Source organism: Orbicella franksi, chromosome 1 (genome assembly GCF_964199315.1).
Source record: "Orbicella franksi chromosome 1, jaOrbFran1.1, whole genome shotgun sequence".
Classification (NCBI taxonomy): domain Eukaryota; kingdom Metazoa; phylum Cnidaria; class Anthozoa; order Scleractinia; family Merulinidae; genus Orbicella; species Orbicella franksi.
Window position 1 is genome coordinate 14,003,767 of NC_138145.1, and position 19,371 is coordinate 14,023,137.

The 19,371-nt window shown below is 36.6% G+C and overlaps 2 protein-coding genes and 1 pseudogene across 3 annotated transcripts in view; all 3 read left to right on the forward strand.

Annotated features, from left to right (window-relative positions):
* Positions 1 to 19,371, forward strand: part of LOC145478070 (TNF receptor-associated factor 6-like) — an 89,963-nt gene that overhangs the window by 31,216 nt on the left and 39,376 nt on the right. The window lies entirely within an intron of this gene.
* LOC145477826 (TNF receptor-associated factor 2-like) overlaps positions 1 to 19,371 on the forward strand; it is a 41,372-nt gene that overhangs the window by 7,819 nt on the left and 14,182 nt on the right. For both annotated transcript variants that reach the window (XR_014048155.1, XM_081455675.1), the window contains exons 3-7: positions 4,278 to 4,335; positions 6,030 to 6,134; positions 10,296 to 10,460; positions 11,675 to 11,752; positions 13,140 to 13,229. Coding sequence is in view for 1 of the 2 variants with exons in the window: in XM_081455675.1 (XP_081311801.1) it covers positions 4,278 to 4,335; positions 6,030 to 6,134; positions 10,296 to 10,460; positions 11,675 to 11,752; positions 13,140 to 13,229 (496 nt within the window). In the remaining variant the exon portion in view is untranslated. The remainder of the gene's footprint in view (positions 1 to 4,277; positions 4,336 to 6,029; positions 6,135 to 10,295; positions 10,461 to 11,674; positions 11,753 to 13,139; positions 13,230 to 19,371) is intronic.
* LOC145488645 (uncharacterized) lies at positions 14,950 to 18,835 on the forward strand (annotated as a pseudogene).

Sequence of the window (19,371 nt, forward strand, 5' to 3'; positions counted from 1 at the left end):
CTTTAAGGAAATGTATGACGCTTAATTGGAATTTCTAGAGTGGGGGGATTAGAAAAAATCCCTTCTGTGTGGGAGATCTGGATAATTTAAGAAACTACACATTTTCCAAAATCTCCGCAAAAGAAAAGTTACTTCTTCTCTAAAAAGACTATCCCTGATCATACTATAACCAAAAGAATGGAATCATTCAAAACAATATCTGAAACAAGCTGGTTTGAAAAGTGTTAACCCATAGAACAAACATGACATTTTAGTATCTGAGTTCCTTTCAATAAGCAATACTTGATCTGTTTTTTAAAAATCCTGTTGGCCACATAGATGGACACAAATGCAATCATATAGGTTGAAAGTTAGCATTTTACTGCCAAAACCTTCATTGCTTTACTTAAAAAAACGCAGACCACAGACCAGGCCTGAAAAAACGGACAATGGGCAATATACAACACTATGCTAGAGCTATGAAACAATCGACAAAAGGCAACTAAGACTTCACCATGTTGATTTCCTGGTGTTTACATCTCGATATGTCAGGAAAGATGGCCAAGTTTACGCAGATATGCGTCTTGTTATTTTTGAAGTGATTTTAAGTGTGTCGGATGTGGATAGATGAAGTGATGTCTAGGAATTTAATAAGTCAATAATATCATAAGGTGTAAAATTAAAGTGATTGTCAAGAATGATTTGTGAGTACAGGGCTTGACACTAACAGTAGCCAACTAGCCACAGACTAGTAGAAATTTAGTTTTGGCTAGTAGGTTTTCGATTTCCACTAGCCGCTTTGGCTAGTTAACAAAATGAAATTGGCTGAACTACTTTCTGTCTTCTTCAAGGAAGACAAACACAAAATTTACAATGTCAGAATTTCATTGTGGACATATCATGGTACTGGGCATGCGCTGTTCAGCACTTATGCCTACTTTTCGCTGCGTGGTGCGTCGTAAACGGGGAACTGAACATGTTAATTTTGTTGAAAGAAATATTTGACAAACAAGACAGCATGCATCAATGCTCTTTTTTGTTATGAAATTTTTTTCATGCACAAAATAGTGCAGAACCGTTAAGGGATAACATTTCATTTAGCATAACAATATATGGGTGATTTGTCGTTGTACATGTACATGTATGCATACTTACAAACTTACCACTACAGAAGTAATTAGATGAGAAAGATTTATTTCCTTCGATATTTAAATCAGCTGTTTTTAGCAGTCGAATTTCACCAAGGACAGTTTACAGTATTGCTCAGATAGTTGTTTTGCTTTTGAAACATTTCTACGGCACTTGTCTGTGAAGAAGTCTTGACAGCTTTTACAGTGATGTCCTGGGGGTCTTGATATTTTTTCCAAGGAAGTCTCAGAGAAAAACAGAGTCCTGAAAGTCTTTTGGGAACTGGAACTTTTTTGAAACGAGTTTAAGTACAATATAATTACCAACATTATGTATTAAAGAGAATGGCTTGCATTGTGCTTTCAAGTCTTGCTAGTAATTCTGCTGTTATTGGACCTACCAGAAATTTTTGCAACATGTTAATTTTGCGAATTTTGCGATTTTAAAAAAATTGCGAAATTAAAGTGACGCAAATAAGAAGTGTCTGGAACGTAACACATTATGTTACTGTTGACACACAGTCATGCTATTGCATTTTTGTTACTTTTGATGTTATTGTACCTTTGATAAAGTCAGTTTACTAAATTCAAAGACACGTTTAAGTAACATTGTTAAGAAAAAAAATTTTGTGTTACTCAAAAACGCAAACTTAAAGTGATTCAAAATACAAATTTTTACAAAATTGCGAATTAAAGCGTCATGAGATATGCACGCACCCAAACCACAAAATAAATGTGTCGTGAAAATTTCATGTAATAAGGTAGCCAAACTCAACGCTGGCTAGTAAAAAAATGTTTTTGGCTAGTAACATCTAAGTAGTCACTAGCCACTTGGCTAGTAAGTTGAAAAGTTAGTGTCGAGCCCTGGAGTAGTCAATAATAATTATTATCAATGTTTTAATCGCTGTTATCAATTTAATCTCATCTATAACAAAATTCTCAATTGTGATTTGTTCTATAGGCGCCTATATGTTTGGTATTTTGTAATTGGATACCAGCCTGTAATTGGATACCCATGCCATTCACATGTCAATAATATGCACACTTTAAGGCTGCTTCGTTAATTAATGTTTCCTGCAGTTTTCAACCTCGTGGAATTGAAAGCATATCTGACTTTTTTACATAAACAAAGTACTCAAGACTTTTGAAATTTCTTATTGATTTAAGGTTAAGCTTAATTAGTAATTGAACTTCATGCTGTACAATTCAGGGAGTAATTGGGCTCATAATTTCAAATCGACCTCACACGGTGTGCTTGTCCAATTTTAAAATTGAAGACCACTGACAGAAATTAACCTCATTAAGGTAATGAGCGTGAAAAAAATAACTGCCACTAATTATGCGGTCTATTGCTGGTTTTTATGTGATATGTCATCATTTTCCAAAATAAGAAAAATTACCACTCGATCCTTCTGAAGTTTTAGTTTCATCAGATGTAAGACCCTCTAATAACTTGACATTCTGCAATGTTTAAGCCCAACAGGGTTCCTCATTATGCAATAGAGCACGTCTGAATTTCCAAGTTTATGCGTTGGATGACATGAAAATGGGTCTGCTAAATCTGTGACCCATGGTGTGAGCCATGTGAGTCATGCAAGTCATGTGAGTCATGCGAGCCATTTTTATGAGTATTTTTTTTTCTTCAATTGATCTGGGAGGTAGTTGACTTTTCACCAAGAAACAGATCTCGTGCCCAACTATCATTAAACTATCGCTATACTATCGCTTTTAACTGCCCACCCGCCATCTTGAAAGCGGAGATGACCCTGGGGACGAGTATACTGTAAATGGTACAACCTCGCTCCCAGGGTACTCTCTCTTTCCGGGCCTGGGAAATTAATTTTAAATTTAGCTTCAAAAGTGCCTAGAATTGAAATATTCCCAAAAGAAAATCCTAATCTCGCTTTGGTTACCAAAACTATTGCTGGTGCAGCAAATATGAAAAATGCTCTAAACATCTGTACATCGTGCCAAGTCTTGCGTCATAGTAATGGCCACCCTATGTGTGATGAATTTTTTTCTTTGTTTCATATTTTTGTTGTTTGGAGAAAATTTTGTGTATTCAAATCGCCCAGGATCCGCAAAAAAAAAAACAACGTGTCAAAAATTTATTAAGGTTCAGGAATAAAGTAATGAAAATTTTCTGAGAGAAACGTATGGCTCCACCACCCCACCGCTACTTGAATGGGTAAGTGAGTGGTATCCATTGGCACATGTCATTCATTGATATCGACGTTGAAAATCATTCAAGAAAAAAGAGAACAGTACTTCAGGGCAACTCCATGTATTGGTGTCAAGAATGGTGAGTGAATCGCGTAATTTTAACAGGTTCGCTCTTTAGTGAATCAGAGTTATCAAAACTTTGTCGGTTGGCTGACTGCTGCATGTGGTTGTCTCTTCCCTTAGAATTTAATATTGCAAGAATTTAATATTGCGATGTTATTCATCTTGTTCCGTTGCTCTTGTTCTTGTTCTCATGTGAATATAAATGTAACAAATAAAAAATCTTAACATTTGTACTAGGGCTTGCATGACTCGCATGACTCGCATGGCTCGCCCTTTGGCTCGAATGGCTCGCTGGCTCGCAGGTTTATAAACCTCCATAAAAATGGAGGCTCTCAAGTAGGTCAAAATATGAGTTATTGCTCGCATTTTTGCTAACTAAACAGTTCTTGCCCCAGAAGAAATATTAATTTAAGCTCTAGAGTAGTAACTTTTCATTTCAATGGCAAAACTCAATGACAGATGTTTCTGTTACTTTATGGCCACCATGTTTGTGTCCCTCCGAGGGGCACAAACATGGTGACTCCATACAAAGCTCTATAAATTTGAGTGAAGTACTTTTCCGAATAATGTGCAAATGAAAAAGTGCACAGTCCAAAATCTTGGTGAGGTTGTTTATATATCAATCATCTTTCATATCCCAGCCTCTTGACTTAATTTATTGTGTGTGGTTATGATTTTCATTTTTGATGGTGTGATACAGCAAACCAGCCATTGCTCTTTTGCCTTAAGTTCTTAGCCAAACCATTACATGAACTTAAGGCAGAAAACCCTGAAAACCATTGAGTATTCAATGACACATTCCTGCTAATCCCAAATAAGGGGATCAGCCCCTCCCCTGTCCCCTCAAGATTTGTTTCACAATTTGTTTTTTCCTTTTATATTCAGCAATGGATCATCTAAGATGACTTGTGTACAGGACAGAAATGAGTTGACATCTACTGAGGTGAGACAAATCTTAATGCACACTACACTCAATTGGTTGGTGAAACAAACTACTCTAACTTGCTGTTGAGTATAATTAAGGTTTTGCTTTATCAGTCTAATAATGTGCTAACATGGGGCCGTTCATGTACATCTACTGCAATTGTCTGTCATGCTGGACAACAGAAGACCCTGGAGAGGGATTCATTCTCTGATCTTCAATGTAAGGCAAGCCAAACACTGCAAAAGTGGCTGGGTTAATTGAGTTTAAAATCACCTATTAGATATAGTAATGTATTGAGTTTCTGTGATTGATGTGAGACTGGGAAATCACCACATGGGAAATTATGGAAATTAATGTGCATGTATGAGAATGAGAATGAAAAACTGTCACCCATGCAAAGATAATTGTGTGATCACATGTGTGCACACTTTGAATGTGTGATAAAAGTATGATTCTAATGTAAGACGGCCAAAACGGTTGATGTAACAAGGACAGATACGAGTGTACGATTTATGAGTTTATTGACAAAAATAGTGGAGATAATAACAACGGGAACACAATAAATGGGAACAAGTAACACAAGGGTTATTGAGAATATAACATTCGAACTAAACCAGTGCTTGACTTGGGAACTTGAGTATAGCTCAGAATAAACCAACTGAATCAACTGAATTTGCTGAACAAATGGTTGCCAATTTATTACAGATTTGAGGAAACTGTAGGAATAACTCTAAACCAAATAAGGCTAGGGAGTGTATTTGCTGCCCACGAATACAGGATTTACTTAAGGAAACTAGGAGGTAACTTCTCCTACACAACAGGATTTAGCTAAGAGAAGTGTGTGGGAATGAATCACCAACACATACCAAAATAAGGTGTGTAAGGAAACCAAACTAATGTAGGAAAATAACCCAAATAGTGAGCAGAAGAATAACACAACACTAATAAAAAATAATTGGAAAATTATAACTAAAAATTAACTAAAGTGACCTTGTCACACTAAAATCACACTTTTTCACACTTTTAATCACACTTGTCATGTGTGATTCAGATATAAGAAGTGTGATAAGAAGGGTGATTTTGTGGGCTTTGATAACTCAATCATCATCAGCACCCTTCTTCATTAGAAAAAAATAAAATAAATTCAAGGAGTCGTTACGCTAAAAGAGTATGATATTTTGGGGAGATTGCATAAAGTACTGTACTCGAAATGAAACCTAGATTTTAAAGCCAGGAATACTACAATTAGCATATTAATTTAGTAAGCACTCACATGCAAGATTATAAATTACCCAATGCACCAAGAATGAAAAACCATTAATCAAGCAAATGACTAATGTAACATGTTGAAAAATCAACATCAACTGGGCATGTGAAGAATGAGAAATTGTTGTGTGGGAATAAGAAGGCACCATCTTATCAAAAGTACCCAATATGGATAAATATCCCTAAACTGAACTGGGTTATCCTTTAAAGGGCACTATCCCATACAAGTGTAATCTCCGTGAATTAACATTATGTGTCATAAATTATGCAGTTATGACGTCACAATGTGCGCGATGTACTTCTGAGATTTACACAATAAAGAAAACAGGTGTCTTGACCATCGTGATACTACGTCGTTACAGTATTTGTAACATTATGCCTTAATCCCTGGAAGCACCATATAATGCTGGGCCATCTTCAGCTTGTAAATGATCATTTCTCTTCAGGTTTTTCCTGATCACGTCATGCGTCGTGAAGTGCTATCCTTTGTTGTCCACTGCACATTCTTGGATGATGAATGCAAGTGGAAAGGAAAAGTGAGACACTTGGAGGTAAATGTATGAGCTTACAACATCACATGTTGCTTCAGTGCAATAATTATCAATAACTATTAGTTGTGCTGCATAATTTGGACATAGCAGTGTACCCAAGCCTAACATGATTCTTACAGAAGTGTACTGGTTGATGTCAGGTTTCGCCTTCTGTTTCAGTGTCTGACTTTGTTCTGTTTGCATGGTCTGTTAAAATGATTGATATACTGAGACTGTGTACATTATGTACATTTATTTAATAGCAGCTGGTTCATGATCAGTTGAAATAAATCTCTTTGTCATTCTTACAATTGTCTCAGTTCTCTCGTCTTAGAAAAAGATATTAGAACATATATTATCAATGGATATTGAATTTTTGTCACTTACTGGGACACTCATCGACTTGTTCTATCAATACTCACATGTGACCTTCAGCACAAAAATGTCCAGACAAAAAGTTGAGTTTTTCTGGATGCCAAATCATCTCTGTACTTCTTTGCCAAAAGCTACAGGTCTGTATGCTAAAATCTACTTTTGTCTCTGAACTTGTGAATACATTGAACATCTGGTGTTGGAATGTGTAGTTCCAGAAAATATCCATACCCACCCCAAGGAAGGTTAATGGAAATTCCAAGGGGGAGGGGGGTTTTGAAAGCTCAATTTTTTAAAGGAAAGTATGAGATAAAAATGGAATTTCTGGAGGGGTGGGGGGTTCAAGCTAAATAATCTTCTGTGGGAGGGGTATGGATATTTTCTGGAACAACACAATACAGTCACGGTGACCCATATAAGACTTTGGTTAGTCAGAAACTGAGAATTCTTCTGTTCTATCTGAAATGTGATTTTTTTCATTTAATTTACATACAGTGTATACATTATTTCAAAAAAAATGTTAATTTGGGCCTGTGGTCCTGATTGTATATTGCCATTAATTCATACAGATTGGCAATTGCATGTATTTTATCTTGGACTACAGGGTTATAAACTTACAAACCTTATCATTTACATATTGTACAATGTATTACCTAATCCACCAGCTTTGAAGACAGGATTTTGAAAAATATTCTTGAGATTTTACAACAGAAAACAGGAAGCAGAGATGATAATTTATGTCATCCATCAAAACTCAACTTTTTGTCTAGGCTTTTTGCTCCTAATATATAAGGATGCGTGTGATTGAGAACTGGCCAGTGTGACACACAGATGCATGTCAGTAGCTTAAGATGTAGCTTTTTGTGGACATGGAACAAAACTGTCTCATTTTGATTTCTCAGGCTTGTCTGATCAGTATATCAAGTGATTTTAAATCCCTTGGTTTGGAAGGTCTTTAATGAGCTCCCTTTTTGGAAGGTTATTCTATCGTTGTTTAAATGTGCAGGTGACTTAAGTATTCGAAATGGGCACAATACAAATGTATGTGTCTTAAAATACTGAGTGTTGCAGAAAATTTGTAATAATAAAAGCATTGTATGGAAATTCAAGAGACATGATTTTAAGAGTTAGAATATGCATGCAAAGATAGAAATCCTGTTACACAAGATACCACAAGAAGTTAAGCTCCCCTTCATTTTTGGGACAGGAATACATTGTACTTCTCAAGTTTTAGTTAGTTGCCTGAGGCCAAATCATCATATTTGATATTTTTATAAAGGTTCATTGATCAAAGACTTGTGTATAATATAAGAATTTGTATTCTAAATACAATACAATCATGTCTTTAAATAAACCATATAAAAATTCTTCCTCAGTTTCTTTAAACAGCAAAACTAGCCAAAAAACAACATAACCAGTGTTAGCTGTAGGTTCGTTGCTAATAAGAATTTTGCAAGAATTTTGATGCCTAAAACAGATCGCCATGCTTCATCTTATGTGAATAGGAAAAAATGCACGTTCCACTTCACTAAAGTAAGTGAAATGGAGGTCTTTTTACTATTAGATAGCATTGATTGTAAAAAATCATTTGGTTTTGATAACATTCATCCTTTCTTATTGTTCTCTGCAGCGTTGGAAATATTTAAACCACTGACACATTACAAATTTAACACTTGAACAAGGTATATTTCCAAATAGTTTAAAAATTGCCAAGGTTATCCCGATTTTCAAACAAGGCTCTCGTTCCTCATGCAGTAACTACCGGCCCATATCAGTCCTTTCTGCGTTAAGTAAAATTTTTGAGAAGTGCATTCTTAATCAACTAAAATTTTATTTTATGTCTGAGAATATCTTAGTATCTAATCAATATGGCTTTAGATCTGGGAGCACCGCAACTGATTGCTTGGTAGAATTAATGGATGAGATAACAAAAGTCCGTGATGAAGGAAAATATGCGGTTTCTATTTTTCTTGATTTAAGTAAAGCATTTGACACGGTCAATCACTCTATTCTGTTATCCAAACTTGACTCATATGGTATTCGAAGCAGTGAAAATCAGTGGTTTAAGTCTTACTTGAGCAACAGGAAACAAAAGGTATTTGTTAATGGTATCAAGTCTAGTTCTCTTTTAATATAAAGCTCAGGTGTACCGCAAGGGTCAATTTTAGGTCCTTTTCTTTTTCTAATTTATATTAATGATATTGTTAAATCAACCAACTACTTCTCCGTAAGACTATTTGCTGATGACACTTCTTTAACTGCGACTGGTAAAGATTTAGACGTACTTTTACAGAGAATAAACTCTGAATTGCCTGCTATTTATGAATGGTTATGCTCAAACAGATTAACCTTGAATTTAAGTAAGACAAAACACCTGGTTTTTCAACCACGACAAAAAAGAAATCATAATTTACATATCCCTCTTAAACTAGCAGACCGGTACCTAGAACAGTCTTCCAGTGTTAAATATTTAGGACTCATTATTGATTGCTCACTGTCTTGGCATGGCCATATCAATTATATAAGTAATAAAATTAGCAAAAGTGTAAATGTTATTGCAAAACTAAAACCCTATGTAACATCCCAATCCCTAACAAGTATTTATTATGCACTTATATATCCCTATTTAATTTATGATTGCGTACTGTGGGGTAATAATTAAGAGGCTCCATTGTCACAATTGGTGAGACTACAAAACAAAGCTATTAGAATAATCAACAATGTGCCACTTCGTGATCATATTACTCCCCATTATGTAAACCTTGGTCTTATTAAGCTTCCTGACATTGTTAAACTATATACCCGCCAGCTATTATATGACCACTTAATGGATGATAAACCGTCTAATTACACCTTATCTCTGGTATCTGAGCGACATAACTATGTTACTTGAAGTGCATCCCTACAACACTTAAATCTCGATTTCTCCAGAATAAATATAAGGAAATTTTGCCCCACTGTTATTGGATGTTACTATTGGAATGACCTTCCTTTATCTATATGTAACGTAGCAACTAGAAAATGTTTTAAAAAAGCACTCTTCCAGAATTATTTTGCTCAGTATTAATTAATTCATACCTCTTCCTCTCCTATATTAAGTTAACTTTTTTACCCTAATTATTATTGTCAATCAGACAAGGGCATCTAATTAGCTTGCTATATTTTTGCCCTTTTCCATTTCTCCTCTTACTTGTTTACTTTATATTTATCTTTGTAATTTTAGAATGGAATAAATAAATAAATAAAAGAATTTTGATGTACCCCATATCAGGCATTATTACCTGCAGTCTGGCTCCAAAATTACTTCAACACCATTAAAGTCATGGTGGCCTTATGGTTAGTGCACTTGGCCACACTCCGGATTGAGCCTTTTGAGCTTGAGCCCTGGTCATGGACGTTGTACTGTGTTCTTGGGCAAGAGACTTTACTCTCAGTGCCTCTTTTCACTGAGGTGTAGAAATGGATACCGGCAAATATAATGCTGGGGGGTAACCCTGCGATGCACTAGCACCCCATTCAGGGAGGAGTAGCAATACTTCTAGTCGCTTCATGCGACAGAAACTGGGATAAGCTCCACTTGGCTCGCATGCTGAGACTTTACCTTTACCTCTACTGATAGGACAGTTAATCTGATGTTGTATTGACATAGTCCACTATGTGTTTCTATAACCTAATAATGTTCACAAGTATATTTTTGAGTCTAAAATTGGTGGAAAAATAAGATTATTCAGCTTGGGCAGGAAAAACAGTACTTTTATAGTATGTTGTAAGAACTAAAAGTGAATCAAAACAATTTTTGTCTCAACACAGAACCACATGAACAGCTGTCCATTCCTTAAAATACCTTGTGTGCATCCTGATTGTGGCATGGAGGTGAAAAAAGCTGATCTCACTGAGCACTTAGAAAAGGAATGCAAGTGTAGGCTGGAAACCTGTGTTTTCTGCAAAACACAAATCAGTCTTAACAAGATGAAGGTAGGGTGGAAAGAAAACAGACAGCAGCTTTGATTAAATGTTGGTAAATTACTCACTCACAGATTGATATTAAAATTACATGTAGATCTTCAGGCCATGTTAGATTATTTAACATTCAATAGTTAAACTGTAGCCTTTAAAGTTAGTCAGTTGGACGATATTAAAGAGCTGCAGAGAAGTGCTAGCGAATTAAGTCCCAAGAGGTTGCCAAAATATCCAAGTCATGTAACTTTCAACATTTCTGGCAATTTGGCATTCGGGAAAATCAATTCATGCCAAAATTTGTGAGTTGTGAAATTAAAGCGTGAAAACAATTCAGGCTTGAACAGGATTCAAAACCATGGCCATTGCAGTACTGGTGCAGTGCTCTGCCAACTGAGATATCAAGCCAACTGGGAGCTGGTCATATTGAATTGTGAGTTTAATTTGTGGTATAGAGCATTGGAACACCAATATGCCTGCCGTGATGTCATGTGATAACGCTCTATACCCGTAGTTGTGTGTATAACTGCGATGATCAATCATGTCTTATATCTTTCTCTGCAGTTCAAATATATCTTTGTTATTATATAGCCAGCTCCATGAGTGGGCAAGATGAATCAAATCCTGCATTGTGATTGGCTACCCGAGCGGGCAAGGTGGAGCTATCTTGCCCGCTCGGAACTACCCGTCCTATCCTGCGAGAAAAATTTCCCTGAAGGCCATATAAAGAATCCTTTATTGACCAAGCTTGTTTGGTCAAGATGGCTTGATATTGGCCTCGTTCTTTTTTTGAGTGTTTATGGACCTCGATTCCGCCTCGGTCCATAAACATGCAAAAAAAAGAACTTGGCCAATATCCAGCCATCTTGATCTCACACTTGGTCAATAACCCATATATTTGCTTGAACATTACATAATGCTGGACATCAATTATTAGTCCTCTCTGCATCCACAGTTCTTGCAGAAAATTAAATTACCATAACTTAGAGGTCTGCTGTGACCATGAATGTACAGTCACATGTCTTTTAATATCCAGTTATTATTTTGTCCCTGTGGATGATCTGGGGCGGATCTAGGGGGTTAAGGCCGGTGCAGTCGAACCCCCTAAAGTAAAAAAAAGAGACATTATAACACACTGACTTGGTCTCAGAATTCTGGAAATCCCATTTCTTAGGACCTACATGTATTGTAATTTATGGTGAGTTGTGTTTTTCCATGCTTATTGTTTTCAGCTGCACCACGAACAGGAATGCCCAGCTTATCCTACTGTTTGTGAAAAGTGCAACAGAGAAAGCGTTCCTAGAGCAAAGGTAAAACCACAGATTCATTTATCCACAGTTTTTTTCGTTGTTTTTCTGTTAAATGAGTTTACATTAATTTTGGATTAATTTGGATTAATATTGCATATTGGAATTTGTCACATATCCTGAAACATTGCTCATTGCTTGTACAGTTTTGAGAGCAATGGCAATTAAGAGTCTGAGACTTCAAGGGGCTTACAACTGAAATTGAAAAGAGTTTATAATGTCTGTTAAAAATTGTGTAATGTACATGTAGGCTCCATTTGTACATGTAAGTGGGTTAAGATTTTCGCAGTTTTTCACTATTTTAATTTATTTAGTGCTTCATGAATTGTTAGATTTCTATGAAAGTTATACTAAAGCCCAGTCCTCACTTGCGACGCAAGCATACATGTACATGTAAGCATAAACATATATAGCATATGTAGATAAAAGCTTATGCACTAGTGGGGACTGCCACGACATAAGCATAAGCATAAGTGTTGTTCTCATGCTTATGCTTACATGTATGTTCAGTGAGGACATGATTGACATAAGGATAAAGGCCTTGTTGATTGGCTGATAGTCCTATACTTAGCATAAGCATAAGCATAAGCATAAGCGTAAGCATAAGCATAGGAAGAATGCAAGGTTTTGGTATTCCCATACTGCAAATATGCTTGTGCTTATTCTTATGTCACGGCCATCCTCACTAGTGCATAAGCTTCTTTTATCCATACTCTTATGCTTGCGTGGCTTTAGTGAGGACTGGGCAGGAGACGTTTTTGTCTTTCTGCCAGGTTTTAGTATACTTCTACTTGTACACTAATGCAAATGCTGCAATCTGATTGGCTGACCTATTGCACTCTATCAGCCATAATGCATTAGTATAAATCTACAAGCATTCTATCACAAAAGCTGTTCTCTTACTGGTTAAGCTATACTCACTATCTGTTCTGCTGTAGATAGTGGAGTTGCCTGAAAAAGTGTGCTCTCTCTCTCTTGCTTAAGGTTTCAATATTCTCTTTGCTTGCACCATCATTACGTCAGCAGCTCGTGCTAGTTTCTGCATTTCTGTGGAGTTATAGAGGTACAGATTTAAGCATGCGCTTTCTTACAGGGTGTTATCTAATTAAAGGAATAATGCCTCGGTTCCTTGAATGTACTGTTAAGTTTGTGCTGTGATCAAGTTTACTATGGATGTTACATGGATTCCTTCCTGAGGTGGCATAGAGAAATCACTAAGAGTTCTCTTGTAGTCTTGAATGGACTATCATATCACAGTATAGTTTCAGAAATTGATGTTATGTTGCTCTTTGTAAAAATTAATATTATTTTCAGGAACTGATGGGCCATTGGGTTTTAGAGGACTGTGTACAATCTTAATAGTTGTGCCATTTTTTCGTTTATCTTCCAGTTGTTACAACATCAAGATCCTGTTATAGGAGACTGTGATGGCATGCAGGGACCATGTCCATTTTCACAGATTGGCTGCTCTAAGACTGAGGTATATACTCATTGTTTCACTTACTGTAAATTACAACTACATTTACTATGGACAAATCCTGGGTCAGCATTATCATTCTCCTCGCTGCTTTTCATTCATCATTCATCACTCTTTAATCAGTTGCCTTGGGAGAATATGTTTTTTGGATTTTTTTGCAAGCTATACTGACCTATACTTTCTACTTTGACACTACCTCCCTGGAGCTGAGTGCACGTCTCATGTAAATAATCATATTTAATTCTACAATTGAATGAGATTTATCTGTGAGGTAAAAGTTGATTTGGATTCTCTTGTGATCAGTCCGAAACGAACTACTCAGGAGTAACATGAGAAGATGTGTGCTTGATCACAGTTATTGAGCCATTATTTAAAGAGTACACGCCGTAATTTTTGTGAAGGATTGGAATGAAGTATATTCTTCCCCCGTGTGATTTCCAAAATGTTGAGTGAAGTTGTGCAGGTAAAAAAATAATATATAGATTTAGCCAAGCCTTAAAGCAGAGCTCCTGGGCCGGTTGTTCAAAGCCCGATTAAGCTAATCCAGGATAGGCGAGAATTTTGATTTGAGTTTTGTAACTTTACGGTGAAGTTTTCTGTTTATGTTGTTTGGCCTTGTTTTGAGTTTGAATAATCCCAAGGTCCTCAAATACACGAAAAAAAAGCAGTGAAAAAAAATTGTATACAGGAAAAATTTATACTTCGGTTAGCTTTTATAATCTTGCGTTAGCGTTAACCAGCTTCTTAACAACCCGGCCCTGGGGCCTGTTTCTCGAAGGTCCCTAAAAGTTTTTGCACCCGCAGAAAGCCATAGTAAAATCTCGAACCTTATGATTACAGAGCTGCTCTATTCACATATTCTTGATATGAACAGAAGCTCCCTTCATACAAAAAGTTTCAAGCGTATACGCTTCTCCATTTTTAGATAGAGATGAACTAAAAGTTTCCGTGGCTTTCGAGAAATGGGCCCCTGTTTACAACAAGTTAACCTGAAATGAGCCCGCGATCCATTCTATAAGGGAGAGGTCAACTTTGCTTGCGTTGCCATGCGATTGCGCGGCCGATCATCTTGGCCATTATGACGTCACTTGGGAGCGGACCTGTGAAGTTTCAATGGCCGTTAAAAGTGACGCCGAAAAAGTTTTTCAACCGATGATTGCTCTAAGAATTTGAAAGAAAGCGATCAACAGACCACAGGAATACGATAACCTGTTAATAATATGTCCAAAAAGGCTGTGGTTTACAAAAACTAGATGTCCGAAGGCAGAAAAAAAGAGGCAAAATTTCGAGATCGCTCAACTGAAAATGCGATTGAAAAGTGAAGCTTTCTGCTTATTTCTTGGGAAATATCTGGAGAACTCAACAATGAACGACAAGAACACAAAAATATGATCTTGATATGCTTTAAATATAACATATGCATAAAAATGATCAGTGGGTTTAATTAAACCCATTATTTTGTAGACGATAGCGTGGAGGACCTGCTGATCAATACTTGAAACCCTCGAAATACGAGAAAGTATTAGATGGAAAATGTTCCCTTACAAAGACATTTGAACTATCAAGCCATGTGCTGGGTTGGAAAGTAAATAATGTACCAAGGAATTATTTTTCTGCGCTAAAATTATCCGCAAAACCATCAAAGATAACAATATTTTCTTCTGCGAGGCTAAGCAGCTGAAGCAAGCTTCCGAACAAACGTGTGGATATTTAAAATGGTAAAATGATACAAAATCACCGTGGGGGAGACGTAGATGAAACGGATGATATTCAGAATAACATGGACGAGACCTCTTGGCAGAACAGAGCTCCATTTCATGTCAAAATGTTCGTCAAATATGAGTTGGAACAGGATCTGTTTCCTCGGGCGTCCGCATGCAACCTTTTTCTGAACTTCTCACAAGAAAGGCATCCTAAGCTGGTGCTTTGGGTTCTAATTTTTTTTATCATTTCTCAGTGAGTTCACTTAAACTCTATAGACTGTAAAAAAAAAAAAACAAAAAAACAAAAAAAAACTGTGTAGTTGACACACAAGTTCACGGAAGGAAAGAACTGAAAATTAGAGAATTTGGTTCCAAGCAGCAAGTAAATTAAGACACTTCCTATGCTAAGGCGTTGCCAATAAGAGTTAACTTATCCAGGAGAAACTTGACTTATTACCAAAACAAAGAGTTCCGGTAAAGAAGGTTTGACAATGCTGGAAAGATCAATATCAGGTTGTATCTTATTATAACCAATCCCCTTGTTTTGTATGTGTATGTGTCTTGAGAAACTGTAATAGCTTTACTGCCTCTAAGTTTGAAATGATAATCAATTATTTTCTTTATGCGTTATGCTTACAATTTAATCATAGATCTTTTAACCGGCTCCTTTGGCTCGTTTGCTCCTTTGTCATCCAATGCCGAACCAAATAAGCCAAACGAGGCACTAAATATATAGACCTAGGACTTAATGCATACATAGATTATTCTTCGTTCTTTTATCCACTGCCGAGCCAAACGAGCCACTAAATATATAGACCTAGGACTTAATGCATACATAGATTATTCCTCGTTCTTTTATCCACTAAATATATAGATCTAGGACTTAATGCATACATAGATTATTCTTCGTTCTTTTATCCACTGCCGAGCCAAACGAGCTACTAAATATATAGACCTACGAGTTAATGCATACATAGATTATTCTTCGTTCTTTTATCCACTGCCGAGCCAAACGAGCCACTAAATATATAGACCCAGGACTTAATGCATACATAGATTATTCCTCGTTCTTTTATCCACTGCCGAGCCAAACGAGCCAGTAAATATATAGACCTAGGACTTAATGTATGGACACAGGCGGCCCAAGCTCACAATGCGAGGAGTTTTTTTTTTTTTTTTAATCTTTATGCGAACGTTCAGCGCGCGAAACGTGACACGGTTACCGCCGACATCTACTATTACATAACGACCGAGTTTGGTTACGCGAAACGTGACCTTCGCCTTGCAGTATGTGGTGGTGTTGCGTTACAACGGTTTGAATTTATAAAGGTTTGTATGGGGAAAAACGGTAATCGACATTATAGCTGAAATTTCGGTATTTTTGCAATAAAAATGACTCACCTCAATGCCTTGTTGTCTTTTCTATTGTCATCTCGCTTCTCAGTTCGATCCGAAGCTATTTAAGCAAGTTGTCGCTTTTTGGTTTTCCTCTACTAAGACAATGATTAAATTGTTTCACTTATCCTGAGAGTACTCTATACAAAATAGATCAAAATGTGCAGCATATGCCGTGACGGCATTGCGTGACGAACAATAACAGCTGTGAGATTGTGCTGCGCCGACACGCTTATCAGCAATGGTCAGCAATCGATCAAACGCAATATTTTGGCGCAGCGCAAATCAAGCAACTATCTACAAATGACTCAGCCGTTTTAGACTTAGATGCAGTGATGGTCATATGCGCAGAAAGATGGTCACAGATTCATAGTATTCGACCAATAATAGGTTGACAGTAGGCGATGTACATCGGACGTTAACCTTGTGTAAACAAAAGCAAACATCTGCTTCATGTGCGACGAATGGCGAGAGATCGACTAGAAACACATCAAATCGGCTTTGGACCTGCCTTTTACAGCAAATGAGGTTAGAACATTTCGAAATTATCAGCTCTGTGTCTATTTCAACTTAACATAGGTCAAGTCATGTGGCGCATGCTAAAATATACGTCTAACCCGTAAATTGAAATTTGACGACGGATGGTCAAATATTTGCATTTTTGACGTACTTTGAAAAGCTCTCGCGTCGCTTATAATCATTTGCCCAAAGAAATTTTTACAGGAATCTGTAGACCATCCTTCTGCAATTCAACCACCAGAAGCTTGGTCCATTTGAAGGTTTCGCACATGGTGAAAATTAATTATATTCACGAAGTACTTGTAAGTGAATGAAATACATGTCTTCGAAATTTAATTATTGTGCACCCAAAAAGACAACGCAACATTCCCTAAAATCAGCACAGTACACATTTAAACATTGCACAAAAATGTTTGAGTGTTTTAAAGACGGAAGAATGATGTGGTTTTGCATGCGAGGCTCTCAAACTTGTTTAATAAAATGTTGCGTCAAATGACGATTTTAACGGAATTTGGTAATTTGCATATTTCTTTGAAATAAAAGGATATTTTGCCAAAAAAAACTATCCAGTAGTTTTTGTCATGCCCTAGCCTATCTACCATAAGAATATGAGCGAAATCGAATTTTCGACCCTTGCCGCGAAATTAAGAATTTGTCTGATTTTTACGGGCAGGCACTCTTAATGCATACATAGATTATTCTTCGTTCTTTTATCTACTGCCGAGCCAAACGAGCCAGTAAATATATAGACCTAGGACTTAATGCATACATAGATTATTCCTCGTTCTTTTATCCACTGCCGAGCGAAGCGAGCCAGTAAATATATAGACCTAGGACTTAATGTATACATAGATTATTCCTCGTTCTTTTATCGACTACCTAGCCAAACGAGCCAGTAAATATATAGACCTAGGACTTTATGCATACATAGATTATTCCTCGTTCTTTTATCCACTGCCGAGCGAAGCGAGCCAGTAAATATATAGACCTAGGACTTAATGTATACATAGATTATTCCTCGTTCTTTTATCCACTGCCAAGCCAAACGAGCCAGTAAATATATAGACCTAGGACTTAATGCATACATAGATTATTCCTCATTCTTTTATCCACTGCCGAGCCAAACGAGCCACTAAATAGATAGACCCGGGACTTAATATATACATAGATTATTCTTCGTTCTTTTATCCACTGCCAAGCGAAACGAGCCACTAAATATATAGGTCTAGGACTTAATGCATACATAGATTATTCTTCGTTCTTTTATCCATTGCCAAGCCAAGTGAGCCACTAAATATACAGACCTAGGACTTCATGCTATATAGATTTTTCCTCTTAGGCGCATTAAGCATTTATTACCGTTTAGGGTGCGTATTCTTTATCATAAAAGTCTTGTCATGCCCTTATTCGAGTACGCAGATCTAGTTTGGGGTGACAAGCATAATGTAACTTTCATGTCTAGCCTACAAGTTTTGCAAAATGAAGCGGCTAAAATAATTTTAGATCGACCGCTGTATTCATCTGCGTCGCATGCATTAGCGACTCTGAAGTGGATACCATTAGAGAAAAGGCGTTTCCAGCGAAGTTGTGTGCATGTATACAAATGTCTAAATGGATTTATAAATCACGAATTGCCTTTAGTAACACAACAACATCAGCATAATTATAACACCAGACATAAAGTCAATCTTAGACTCCCCTACGTTAGAGCGAATTGGGGAAAACAAAGAATGTCTATCACGCTGTTAATGATTTTAATTCTCTCAGCCAGATAATACGAGACTCTGCTAATGTAAATATTTTTAAGAGACAGGTTTTTAATTTTTTTATCTTAAGTGTTTTATAAATTTCATATTTTTAGTTCTATTAATTAGTATTAATCTTTGAGGTCCTTTTCGAAAACCACATGTACGTGAAAAAGTTTCGTCAATAAAGATGATGATGATGATGATGATGATGATTATATATATTATATATATTGTCCTACGAATTTTTACAGTTGTAATTTTTTATAAGCCACTAATAAACATTATTATTATTATTATTATTATTATTATTATTATTATTATTATTATTATCATCATCCATTGCCGAGCCAAACAAACCACTAAATGTACGCACGTTCAAAAGTGGCCCTGTATTGTGTAGTTGCTCCCTTAAGTAATCCTGGAGGAACAACTTCCTTTCATATAAACACTTGATAAAGTTGTCTCAGAAGGGTCTGATAGGGTTGTCTGCAGTACCCAAGACCGTTCAAATGGGGCCTTGTACTCTGTACTCCACAGAGGCTCCCTATGGGTAATTGAATATACTCTGAACTACCAGCCCGTCGGTCAAAGCACAACGAAATAGGCTTCTGCAGAGGAGAGAGGGCCTTGTATGTCAATATGTTTAAAGAAAAGTCATGTAAGACTAGACTGCAAACCGTGGGTAAAATGTAGACTGCATGCCTGTTAAGGACGTTCGCGCTAATTGTTTCTGCGCATCCTTACTGCGCATCCTTACTGCGCACGCAAATTCACACACCA